At 44.9% G+C, this 13,840-nt stretch overlaps 1 protein-coding gene across 1 annotated transcript; it reads right to left on the reverse strand.

The window, feature by feature from the left end:
* Window positions 1–519: 519 nt before the first annotated feature.
* Window positions 520–10,281, reverse strand: LOC123075101 (probable peptide/nitrate transporter At3g43790). Its single transcript, XM_044497778.1, has 17 exons — window positions 10,123–10,281; window positions 6,790–6,830; window positions 6,607–6,667; window positions 6,347–6,449; window positions 6,159–6,261; window positions 6,017–6,070; window positions 4,284–4,346; window positions 2,719–2,768; window positions 2,556–2,631; window positions 2,274–2,483; window positions 2,034–2,121; window positions 1,782–1,867; window positions 1,589–1,696; window positions 1,069–1,113; window positions 879–967; window positions 732–775; window positions 520–617 (listed from the first exon to the last, which is right to left on the reverse strand). Exons 1-17 carry the CDS (start codon window positions 10,235–10,237, stop codon window positions 520–522), a joined length of 1,434 nt encoding a protein of 477 aa, XP_044353713.1. The 5' UTR covers window positions 10,238–10,281.
* Window positions 10,282–13,840: the final 3,559 nt, after the last annotated feature.

The raw sequence follows: 13,840 nt of genomic DNA on the forward strand, positions 1-13,840 counted from the left end.
AGGATCACTCTGGTGTGGTGATTGAAATGAGAAAAGACAGCCGGGAGTTTCTCCATGACCCATTCATAGTCGAGTTATGCATGATGGAGGAAGAAATCAACATGGTGACACCCATTAGCGTAGTTCGCAACGTGGTGGGATATATACTCTTAATAGCAAGATAGTGGACTTGTACCTATTGGCTACTCAAATTAATACCTTAAGGTCTAGTTGAAACTTTGGTTTGCCTGATATTTTCTTATTTCTTGTCGCAGAGATCCCAATGTTGTGGCCTCTGAGATGGACCACCTTTGTGTCGTATGAATCCTGGTGACTATTGTACCTGGGTGGATGATGTACTAGCTAGCGTTGATGTCCATGTTCTGGCAATTTGCCCATTGTGATTGCATAATAAAGCTTTGCTTTAACATTAAGAACATTCAGTGACCAGTACCCTCCTATAATGAGATTCTTGTTATTTTCACGTTAACAATGGCAAACCAAACACCTTATGAATGTACATACATAATTGTGGGGTCATTATTTAGTCGCACTCGGCAGTGAGAAAAATGGCTTGAACGTCATCAAGAGTCCGATTATTGCCACCATATTCAAGAACATGAAAAGGATCTGGTCACCTGTATATCACATGATAAATAAAACAAGTGTATTTCCTGATAATATGTCTGATTCCATTCAGGTTAAAGCAAAGGTAAATGCAATTAGCACAGATTGGAAAATAGTGTGTTTACCTGGTAAAAACAACCCCGTTGTGTTCTTCTGAGCCCATGAAAACCTACAAAAAAAAAATAAATAAGTTAATTGTCTAGGAAACACACTAACCAATGCAGGAACTAGAGGGATTCCCACTCACAAGAGAAAAGAAACATTGTACTTACAAAACTCCTGCTGCTGCTGGACCTACTGCTTTGAAGATTGACATCAAAGTAACACTGATACCATTTGCAACACCCCTTTGTTCTTGCCTCTATACAGTTTTCCATCAAAGAATTTAGAACATAGCGAAAATGGCTCGAAGAAAATGCCATAAGACTAATACAATTGCAGGTATATGATAGTTATACATACCACCACTGTGTTTTGCAGAATATTGCACGCAGTCGTAATCGTTGCCTGTTTCATTTAAGATACACATGAAAATATGTTCATGATAGATTATCTATTAAGGTACTTTCCACCGACCTCTGTAAGGGTAATTTTATTTCATTTGTACGAGGGTGCTGAAATATGGATTCTCTAAACCTCCCAAAAATTGTAATCAACAAATTATTATTTTTCTTTTTGAAAAAGGCAAATATGGTTGATGTTCTCGCATCTGTAACAATATGATCAACATGTTTTAACAAGATTTTGGGTTATAAAAGATCAAAGCTTACACCCCCACCGCATGTCTTACTTTTTTATAGTATACACGTATAGAACCGAAACTATTTGTATAGTAGGGTAACTAAAATATTTTTATAGGATGGGTTTGTATGTATTTTTTAAGCCAATGATGAACACCCCTAATTTGTACTTTCACTTTGAGCGAAGAATCAAAAATATTAATATATTAATAGTTTTTCTTCGATCATAAAAGTGAACTTACAGCGAAGATATTTTTTAGAAGCGAAGCTATATTGATGAGTACTTTGAGCTCCACACCATATAGGTTGGCTATGAATGGATATGTTGCAACAAGTAGTATAGATAATACCTGAAAAACATACATGCATTATTATTGTACAATAGTTTTGTGATATTAAAGAAGTATCTCAACATAAAGTGTTCTTCTCACGTACCGCTGCAGAACGGAATGGCTTGATTAACCCAGCGTACTTGGCAAGGAAGGGATAAATCACAAGTTGATATACAAATATACCGATACCTACAAGATCAAGGGAAGATGATCATAAGGTAAAGAATTCAAAATAACTGCTACATGTAATGGGTAAATTAGTCATTCTACTTATGTATTTGTTTCATTCATTTTTTGCTGACTATGTATCTCTTCCACAATCAACATACTATACAATGTAAGAAACTTCAGATACCTGAGATAGCTAGCACAGTACCAACATCCTCAGATGCAAAATTTAGTCCCCGGTATTTTCTGCTGCTCACAGCCCAGAGTGAAAATATCTGAACATGGAATTTACATACGGCATGAACACGTGAAATTTCTTGAGTTGCCCAATTGAATGGTTCTCTATATTATATATAATATTAACACGTGCATCTTTTCATATTGAAATGTTGTTGAATATGTTGAAGATACATAAATGTAGATTTACCTCCATATAAGCGGTATCATAGAGAGAAAACACACAGTAGAGGGTAATTGCTGACATCAATTGCCAATTCTTTAGCAGGCTCTTTGTAGATGCGAATCTCCCTGGTCTAGATTGTATACCTTTCACATTTACTAAGTTTGGATCAACAACTTGTGCCTCCATTGTATCAATGGCTTCTACATTGTCATCATGGTGCATGTGCAAAGTCTCCTAAGAAAAAAAATAAGTAGGAATTCAAGGGAGAGAATGTATCATAGAGAGATGTACAGGCAAGGGGCATACCGGAAGCCAAATGCACGCAACACATGCACCTGCCGCTAAAACCGATATGACGAAGCAAGGGAGGAAGTATGGAAACCTAAAGGTACAAGTAACTGAAAGGTTATTTTATCATCTAAATGACGCAAAGATTTATATTGTTTTAATAGTATGAGTAATAATTTACCTTCCAAATATGGATTTATCCGAAAAAATATTGGGGTACTTCTTTGCAGGCTGATACAAGATAGAGAATTCTCAATGCCAAGCAGTGTACACGGGTAAAGTCTCAAAAGGGAGAGGATACGTTCATCCTTCCAAACATTTATTACTTTAAATCATTAAATATGAATTCAGCTAAAACCCACTTAGAATAAAGCATTTCTGAACCTTGCAATTTTCATTATACAACCATGATATGAAAGTTTGAGATCAACCAAGGAGACATATAGCCACAATTAGAAACCTTGTAAACTAAAAACAAAGAAGAAAAACACATCATGGCATATTGGTTAACACAGATACATGTCAAAGCAAGTTCCATGTTACCCTTACATCGGGAGCTACCAAGAGATTCTTCGCACAGAACAAATTATAAAAATCAATGAGTATAGGAGCACAGTTTTCATAGAGATAACTCTGTCAAGGGATACGACTGACGTAGTCTAGATTTTCATCCAAGAATCATGTATCGGTACCCCATAGTCGCACCTTTAGGAAGAAAATGTCGAAGAATGTCATCTAGTCGGTCTAAATAGCCAAGCCTAGATTTTCACCTATATAGCCAGTACTCCCTAATATCCATATTATTTGTCGCTCACACAGATGTATCTAGATGTACTTTAGTGCTAGATACATCCGATTAAACGACAAGTAATATGGATCGGAGGGAGTACATGAATTGCCAACTGAGACCTCAATGCCACCATTGTTGGATTGGATCCAATCAAAGACTATACCACCACACCATGTCTTAACTAGCACTCTCTCATTTGATAACTGCCATCATCACTCCACGATTAGTGTAGTGGATGGGGGAAGCTACCCAAACGCCAGTTGATGCTAACGAAAGGGGACACATGTGAGATTGCCAAATGTCTTGTTCAAGGGCCTTGATATGAGAAGTGCAAAAATTCAAGCAAACTAGAAGGAGCCAACCAACACAAGACACACTCTACGCTGCAACCTACAAAAACATTGCGTTGTTGCCACCATCTACCAAAATCGTGGAACAGTTGAGTTCTCCACTACCCATTAATGGATGTTCATGTCATGGCCGCCTTTACGATCCGTAAGTGTTGTACTTATCGGTAGCCTCACATCCTTATCTCCATGCATCTCCCTCACACGGCCAATGAGGATGAAGGACAAGGAAGGAGAGTCCATGTGCCTGCTGGGCTCATGAGCAAAGGTGAGAGGATACAATGGTGGCTTGCTAGGGTAAGCCATAGTTTCTCATGGGTCTCGCGTGGACGACTAGGAGAGCAGTGTTTCTTATTTGTGGGTGTTGACAATTTTTGCACCAACTAGTATATTATTTATTATTTAAGTTATACATTATGGCTACATACATTTGTAGTTGCTTATTAATGAGTTATGTAGCAATGACCTTATAGGACTGCTAGATTCAACATCTTCTCTATGCTCCTGGATCTAACTTGCACCTAGTTTGATAAACTCATTAAAATGCAACATTAACTACACAAGGATTTTTTATTTCCATATTTCTACTGAAAGCAGATTGATCCTCACCTGGGAAAGAAATCCTCCGATGGCTGGTCCAATAACAAAAGCTATTGCTCGCGAAGATGTAACCTACATATACAGTCACACATAAGTACACAGTTGTTACAATGATATAAGCATTATAATCCAAGCCTTTAAGTAAAACAACAGATAACCAGAAACACAAAACGAGAAGGCAAACTGTTCGGAATGACAACATATTTGCACCCCAAACCTATTAGGTTCTCTTGGGGCAAACATGGGTGGCACCCCCAACACCACCGGCCTCCCCATTGCAGACCCTCACTACCATTGTTGCTGCCCTCAATGGCATTGGTGACAGTCTTAGTCTTCCGAAGGGGTGGGGCTCTACCCAACACTTTTCGCATGGCAGAGCCGGCGAGCTAGGATGGTGGTGGCCCTGAATCACCAGATGGTGTCTTCTCGTAGTCATGGAGGGCGGCATGGGAGGTGAGGCCATCAATGTGTAGCTAAGCACCGACGGTTATATAGGAGCAAAAGTTGCATGGCGAGTGGTGTGGATGTCGGTGGTGTGGCATTTCTGGGCCCCTGGCAGCGTGCTTTCCTCTATGGATTTGGATACCTCCCTTATTGGTGTTACACTATGGCCCTAGCATGGGGATGCTCCAACACTTTTGGATCTGGAGCGAGCGAGCTTGCCCCCACCCATCTAGATTTGTAACGGATGGGATACATGAAGGTGTTGTTGGCTAAGACCTCGCTGGTAGGAGCAAAAGATTCCAGGGGCAACACAGTTGCGCTACGAGAAGGCCCACTCGGCATGACAGTGGATCTAGGAAGTAGTGTCATGGCTTGTCACTATAGGGTGGTGGCTCTCAGCTATATGGGCATTAGGGTCATCCACTCGGCTCATGGAATAGGTCGACACACATGGATAAGGAGTCAAACCTAGGTCCTAATTGACAACCAAGGTCCACGGGTAGTCTTCATACGCAGTTTGGGTTGTAGGACGTGTAGAGTGTGCAATGTTGCATTTTGAGTATGAGTGAAGGAACTCAAGGTGGAAACATCCTCGGCGGTTTGCTAGGCCACTTCGGAGTATATATATATATATATATATATATATATATATATATATATATATATATATATCTGGTGTGATGGTATAGGGGTAGGAGTCAACTCTTCACTGGCGACACCTTTTGCTGAGAAGAGCGAGGTAGTGCCTTTAGTGAGTGGTGTGGCAGACTACCCCCGCGACAACCTAGTGGTGGTGGTTGTGGCATATGAGGTGGTTGTCATGGACCTGATGCTCATCCACTCATTGGGGTCTCTTCTGGTGAAATCTCAACCCCGACTTTGCCTATTTGGGTAGCAACGTCATGATCAATGTGGCTTACTTCTTGGAGACATTGTTTTGGAGTGGCAAACCTTTGTGGTAGGCAAGGCAATATGAGCTGAAGATCGCCACCTTTGGGTTTAGCAGGGTGTGTGAGATATATTAGTAGGGGTGTCGGGGCTTGCCATCTTCTATGATGGTGGAAGGGTTCATGTCCGCTTCCTTTTGGTTTTGACTTCTCTCCCCATCGGTGAAGAAGCGGTAGTTGTGGTTGGTTGGCGTTGCTACATACCTAGTTTTAGATAGGGTTTGTGTAGTTCCATCAAGTTTTAACTTAGCGAGGGTTGTGTGGTTTTGGGGCCCGGACACTCCCGGATTTCTTCTTAATGAATAGCTAGAGCTCTTGGTGGTTGCTTAAAAAAAGATGAACTATTCTTACCAGAGAAATTCCGAGAGCTTGGTGCTCTATCCTGCAGACTTCTGAAGCATAGGCCTAGGGAATGCATACGCAACCATGAGAGTTCAACAACTAAGTATCATTTGCTTAATTAATCATAGTAGCTACACAATTAATAAATTACCTTGATTGGTCCTAGTATACCACAAAGTAACCCAAGTAGCCCCCTAGTTACAATTGCCATCCAGTAAGTCGTGCTAAGGCCGAAGAGGGTGTTAAATATGATCCTGAAATAGAAGTAGAATAAGATTTACATTGATTTAATTGACTGGAGAGAAATATATTTCCATACTATGCATTAATCCATCGTACACTGAGAGGATACTGATCACAATGCAAGGTTTCCTCCCATATTTGTCAGCAAACATGCCCCATGGCACAGCACTAATAGTTCTTGCAAGGAAGTAAGTAGCCCCTTAACACACAGAGTATATTGTCAGTCATTATTAAGCGAAAATAACCGTTGTCACATAAGGCTATCAAAGTCTACTACTCTACTTAGTGTACTTGTATTTAATTTCCTTCTCGTTTTCTTCCATTGTTGTCAAACCATTAGAAGTGGCAATGCTCACCGACAAAACCAGCATAGAACCCGATGTCTTGTTCTTGCTTTGCGACTTTCAAGTCTCTAATCTATTGCATCATAGCGAAATTCAGCATATAATTAGTCGGCGTTAGGTGTACGAATTTAAACAATAACTTCAATGAATATCATAGAGATAAATGTTGCGAACTATAACAACATCTCCGCGTACCATAAAGTATAGATAGGGGAACAATGAATGAATTGGTAGAGCTGGAAAGACAAAAAGAAAACAAGGTATTAGTTTGGGGATCAATGAGTGAATTGGTAGTGCTGGAAAGACAAAAGGTAAACAAGGTATTAGTTTGGGAGCGCCGACCTAGTTTGATGTAGTTGAACGAAAACAAACAAGAGGGACATGTTCAGTTTTGTTTAAGAAGATGACAAAATATGAATTATATAAATAAATTATAAGAGTATAGGCAGAAATTATGCATTAAATGGTAAGGACACATGTTTGGGACTACCTCCTAAAGTCCCATCCGGGCAGATCATAAGACAGTAATGACATGTACTACTACATACATAATAGGATAAAGACAACTCGCGGCATGCAGGCCGACACACGGTATACAAAACTAAGACCATGTACAATTCAAAGTGTTTAGAAAAGCATTTGTAAAAATAAATTATTATTTTTCTCCGATGCTTGTTTCTATGGCAGAGGTGCCTAAATAAGTGTATGTGCTTACAAATAAGCACCAGTGCTCTTTGCATTTTATATGGCCTAAGACACTACTGTGCTCGCTGACCGGACCAGACTCATGGCCGGAACTATTAGTTTTGGGCATATAGACTAAACACACACACTCTTAACTTAATTGTTGTGTGTGTATCTTTACGTTGGTATTTGTTTTCTCATCGATACACACAAACGACTATGACACCACTAAACATGAGAACATACACTTAGTTCAGACCTTATTGGGCACTGTTCAGCGTCGTCTTCCACACAATGTTCAGCGTCGTCCATAAAGAAAAAAGACACAAAGACATGACTCTTAACCGCTTCATCATAAGAGCAACCTCAGTTCCGCACAAATTGACACTATTGGGCATAGTGCTGATACACCTGCAAATACTCCTGATAACTATAGTGACGAACTTTAGATATGTCAATACTTCTTAGCATCGCCTTCAGTACGCGAGAACATCAGTTGATTTTCTTCCTTGCCTCGTTCACATCGATCTGTTCAGTGTCAACATGTCCCTCTCACCTCTATTGCTGACATTATCGTCGTATTTGCCAACGACGAGAAGAAATGTTTTTGGGATGGCCAGTAGCATACCAACACAATGATGCCCTCCATCTTTGATCTGAGGTCTCATTTCTTTTTTGAGGGAGAGAGCTCGGCTGGATTACACCAACAAAGCTGACATTTTTAGCTCGTTAAGAAAACGAGTTTAGAGATTTGATTTGCCGAGTACCCAGTAAATTTATAAATTCCAAGACACACACGCACGATAATTGTCTGTGCATTGCAACGGAGCAAAAATACTTTGACAATCATCATGATTTACTATTATTAATGTGATTACATATCAAAATTGGATTTTAGGTGCCAATCAAAGGAATCATCATTTCATTTGCTATGTGAATCGGAATTGGGGCGGTTAGGGCAGTTTTGAAGGGAAGCCGGTCGAAAATAAAAAGCAAAACCAAAAGCGAGGACGTGGAGTGGGAGGCCGGATGGAAGAAATAACATAATACTTGACTATAAATAATTTTTAAGTAGGAGAGATATGCTAGTGCATTGATCATCAGTCAGTACTTAAAAAAGAGTAAGGCATATAGGCCGCCAACGGGCTAGCTGCTCTGTCCGTGCGTCGCTTCCTCCGGGGCGATTGGGAACCCTAGCTTCCACCTTCCCTTTCCCCGCTTCTTTTCCCTTCCTTGCCGCCAAAATGAGCCAGTGGGCTCACGATGACGGGACGACAAGGCATTCTTGCTTCGATGTGATGGTGTTGAGTAGGGGCCAAATCCTGGTCAGCAGTGTCCGACTCGATGGCCAGCAGCGACCAGTGTGCGGCAGTGACGAGGGTAGGCCAGGTCCGGACACATTTGGCCCTGAGCTAGCGCGGGTGCTGCTGCAGAATCTCGCCTGGACAGGGCGAGTGGGCTCGACACTGCGTGCCTGGGCAAATTTGACAAATTTGATCTATAGACGAAATCAAATCACAGAATGAACTTTCCGTGAAACTATTTCACGCGGCTGACCTTTTTGTGTGACGCCCGACACGAAGGCGCCACACTACACTGTGCAACGCCTCACAGATAGGCGCTACACGGCCAGCGTCGCACCCGTGTGATCAGAAAATTACTAAGTCAGTGTGCAGCGCCTGAGAGTTAGGCGCTACACTGTTGCACTAGTGCAGCGCCTAGCTCCCAGGCGTTGCACTGGTGCAGCGCCTCAGAGCTAGGCGCCACGGGTCAGCCGCGTGAAATAGTTTCACGGATAGTTCATTCTGTGATTTGATTTCGTCTATAGGTCAAATTTGTCAAATTTGCCGCGTGCCTGTGCGGTTGTGCGAGCCAAAGGCGGCGGCAGCGTTTGGCCAGGGGACACGCGCACGGCGGCTGGGACGACGTTCCCTTGCCGAGTCGACGGCAATGATACTCTTCGTTCGGCAGTGTGACGGCCACTTGTGGCGGCTAGACAGAGGATTAATTGAACGTCGCAGATCTAGGTGTCCTCTAGATCTGGCAACGACATGCTCTAGAGGGGGAATGCGCGAGTTTTGGGGTCATGAGGTGGGGCTCGATGGTGGGTGCCTTGATTGTCGAAGAGCACTTTCTGCCGGCGTCTCTGCAAGCACATTTTGATTATGGCGATGTAGGTAGCCTCTGGTGTGGCTAGCATCCTTGGTGTTCTGGTGCATGTGGTGCCATGGACGCATGGTCTCTCATCCTGTTAGCAAGGTTTGTCACTGGCTCTCCGGCGTGGGCGTGTTTATGGCTTGTTTGGAGTTCATCGGTGTTCAAGCCTCCTCCGGTCCTCCCAAGGGGCTCGTCGAGGTGGAGGGGTTCGGGTCTGGGCGATAGCCTTGGCCGATGGGGGTCAGTATCATCGATGAAGGCGTCCATGGGCGTCTCTGTCCATCTTGGAGGCGTCATCGAAGAGGTCCCCCAAAAGCAGAGCTTGGTTGGATCTGGGCGGCAACCACTGTCGCATGGCTGAATCCCCTCCCTAGGGGATGATGGAGTGATGTGCTTTTTCAGCAAAAGTCTTGTCTCCGAGGAGTGACTCATGTTCCCGGGGGTGGTGTGTCGCTACACGATCCATAGGGGCTTATATTTTGGAACGGACGGATTTATTTTTTATAGCTAATAAAATATGACCACAACCATGCAATGGAATCACCTAAAAAAACATGCAATGGAAATATAGAATATAGAGTACTACTAGTTCAGTAGCTCATTTTAAATGAAAGTGCAAGTACGTAAGAAACGTTCGTCCCATGCAGAGCCAAGAAACACAAACGAAATGGAGTGGTTTACACTTACTAGAGCAGAGGCAGACGATCCAGATGTAGCAGAAGTTGAGGTAGGGGATGCCGGTCTTGGTCTTGTTGATCTCATCCAGCCTGCACCCGGGGCACCCCTTCTTGCAAAGCTTCATTCCCTTCAACAATGGCGGCGCAGCAACGGCCGCAGCAGCCTCGCTCTTCTCGTCTGATGAACAAGAAACGAAATTTGGATTAGCTCGGTCTGATGTGTTCAGTTGAGTCTAGTGAGAATTTTCTGCGTTCGTACGATCTCCATGACAAATGTAGCTGTGCTCTACTGTAAAAAATTTGAACGTTGCCTCGCCTGATGGTTCTTAATCTGTTACACGTGGACCAATACTATATACCGGAAAATGCTGCATGCATGCATGCATGTGACCAGCCGGAGAAACCAGTCAAGACTCAACACGGGAGATATGAGGTCGAAACAAAAAATGAATGTTCTCAAAAACACAGAGGCAAAGAGGCAACGAACAGGATGAACAGCTTATGCACATACATTGCTTCTTTGTCTCCAAACTTGATACGGCCTCCTCCGACCGACTCGCCTCTTTCATCCTGCTTGACTGCTTCTTCCACCCTGGGCTACCACACAAGAGGACGTGACCGCTCTTCAGTTTTCTCTATCTTCTCTCTCTCGCCTTCCCAAATCCTTGTGGAGGGTTACAACTTATAGCCTTCTCGCTTCTCTGCCGTGGCCATGGCCATGGCCATGTCCAGCATTTCCTCTTGGTTTTCTCTACGTGTGCGTTGTCTTCCTCGGGAAATCAATCAAAGTTTTTGGACTCGACGGCCAGCCTGCCTCGGTGTGCTTGCCTGGGAGACAGATTGGATCGGCCAGCACAGGGAGCTAGCGAAGCTAGAGCTAGACGATGACGCCATTGGCGTCAGCTACCTTGTTTGTGAGAAGCGACAAAGACTAAATTAGTGAATGGAATCCAGTGGATTCACTTGGATCCAACAATCGTGTACCAGATTCGCCGCCAAGGTTTTCATCATGACGCTACGGATCCTGGTGTTGATACGTCATCCCTAACTCACATCTCAAACCACCTTCTAAATCCTAATCGAGAGGACGTCGACTGTCATTAGGCTGTTCAACAGCGAGAGGACGTAGAGATTGTCACCGTGACAACCTCCCCCCGCGCTGGAAATGGTGACCTGCGACCTCCTCCCGTCGCTCGCCGAAGCGGCCACCGTCGGGCACACCGCTGGATTCCCCACCACCACGACCTGCTCACCGTCCCCCGCGGAGGCGGCAGCAAAGGGCACGCCACCGCAACAGTCCCCTGGCCGAGAGCCAGCCAAGCCTACTAGTCCTACAATTATATGCATGGAGGCTATTCGAGGCCTTCACACAGTCTCTGTGTGTGTGTAGTATAGGTTGTTAATACTCGTTACATTCAGAGATGTTACCACCGCCTGAGTTGTGTCGGATTCAATAGATATTTATACCAGTATAGCAAATTATTATATAAATAAATGGAATCCCAGCGTCAACACTCGGAGTGATGAATGAAGGTGCAATTGTGTGGTTTGCGGCCCTCAAGTGTCAACATTCAGACTGATGAATGAATGTGGAATTTGAAGAATGATTTTGGCGTGTGTGAAATTTGAAGAATGATTTTGGCGTGTGTGTGTGCCTAATCATGGAGCATGCTGCGTAAAGTGGAGACGCTGCATGGTTATGCCTGAAAAATTAGGGACTAGCTAGGGGTACGTTGACTGGAAAAACAGTTTGGGTCAGTCGATCCGTTTTAAGCCGTCAGATGCAAAATGAGCAGTTAGATTGTTCTCTTCAACCTCCAGCCACATCTCCGGATTTTTCTTCCCTGAAACCGCCACGGGTACCGCCGGCCTAGCCGCCGTCCTCCGCCACCCGCGGCCGGCGGCGCTCCCGCGCCAGCCCGGCCGCCCCGCCCTGCCCTGCCCTCAACCGCTGCCTGCCCGCCATGCTTCCGCTGCCGCCGGACATCCCTCTAGCCCCAGCGATGACCGGTTTTTCTCCGGTGAACATGCACCACCTAACATCGCCCCCACCCCCACCCTAAGATAGATGATGGGGTAGCCTGCCAAGAGCTTCTTCCTCCACTCCGGCGGGTTCTTCCCTCCCTCTGGCGCTTGCTTCCTTCTAGCGAAAATCGACCGGCCCAAATTGGATTTTCAGGCAACTGGCGTTTAGCTATTGTAAAAAAATTATGAGCGATCACGTAATGTCTGGAATGAAAGAAAAGAAGAAATAGATGACTAGTTAATTTGTTATAGTGGTCAACTGCGAATGAACTTGAATTGGATGAATCGCAGAAACCATCGACATTGAAGGCTAGGGTTGCAGAAACCACACTTCTACAGTTTTGGGACAAAAGCCTTTAATTCCGAGGCTATTTTTTTTGCAAAAAAACACTAGTAGTCCACTTAGGCCTTTTGAGCACGATTATGACAGGTGGGTCCAACCGGGCAGGGTGACATGGCACGACATAATGGATAGCAAATAGACATAATCGCAGGGACTTAACTATAAAAGAAAGAAGAGAGAACAGACAACCCCCCCTCGTGCTCACTGCCCCGCCTGGCCTGACTCTTCACTTGCCACACCGCCCTGGCAAACCCCGCCGCCGACAAGCCTGTATGCGCTAACGCCACCACCCTCCTTCCCCGGTCCACCGCCCACCCGGATTCGGCCGTATCGGGCCGCCACCGTCGCCAGACGGACATTAGGGCACCGCCGTGGCCTCCACCCCCCCTCCGGATCCTGCACGTGTGGTCATTCGTCCACCGCGAGGCTGCCCGAGCAGCAGCAGGTTGCCCGCAAGCACCAGAAGAACCCCTGCCCGCGCTACGTTGCCCGCTGTCCTGACTGACACCGCTGCTGGATCCTCGCTGTCTTTGCATGTCCTCCACCATGTCAGACCTCCCCTGTGCCCCGCTGCTGGAGCAAGCAACAGCTGCACCGGCCACGCACGGGGAGGGCGTGGCCGCCGACGTCCACCACCGGACCGGTGGGAGACGAGGTCTTTTTGCAAAATAAAATTGTATCGGGTTGTAATTGACTTTTTTTGCCACGTCATCCCTGTCCAGCGGGACCCACCTATCAGAATCATGCTCAAAACGGCCTAAACGGGCGACTAGTGTTTTTGCAAAAAAATAGCTTCAGAATTAGTCCTTTTTGGCACAAATCTGTAGAAGTGTGGTTTTTGCAACCCTAGCCTTCAATGTCGATGGTTTCTGCAATCAGTTGAGCTGGATACTTTAGTGCACATGAAAGAAGCTAGTACCGGAGATCGGTTCAGTTGCAAACTCCACTACACATGGAGACTTGAGTGAATTTGCATGAGTTCAATTTGTTAAAGAAGTATTCTCCCAAATCATACAACTCCATCTACTATAAAAACATCACAAGAGAAAGAGCCACGGATACTAACATAAAACAACTGGCAATTTGTGGGTAAATGACATGATGAACATGGGAGAGTAATGAAATTGCGCAAAAAAAGGTCTCACTCTCATGAGTGCAACATTACATACACGAGTATTTCAGTTCTGGTTAAAAATTCCGCACCGGGTTCTGGCCACCCACGCCTCCCGGGTCGCAGCGCGTGCAGCTCCGGGGGCCTCCCAAACCCTAGGTCGAGCAGGCCCTCAGATACCCTCCTCTCAGGCCGCTGCAGTTGCCGGCGTTGGCGGTGGCGGCCGCGCCCGGCCAACGAAGGCGGCGG

Source organism: Triticum aestivum, chromosome 3D (assembly GCF_018294505.1).
Source record: "Triticum aestivum cultivar Chinese Spring chromosome 3D, IWGSC CS RefSeq v2.1, whole genome shotgun sequence".
Taxonomy (NCBI): Eukaryota; Viridiplantae; Streptophyta; class Magnoliopsida; order Poales; family Poaceae; genus Triticum; species Triticum aestivum.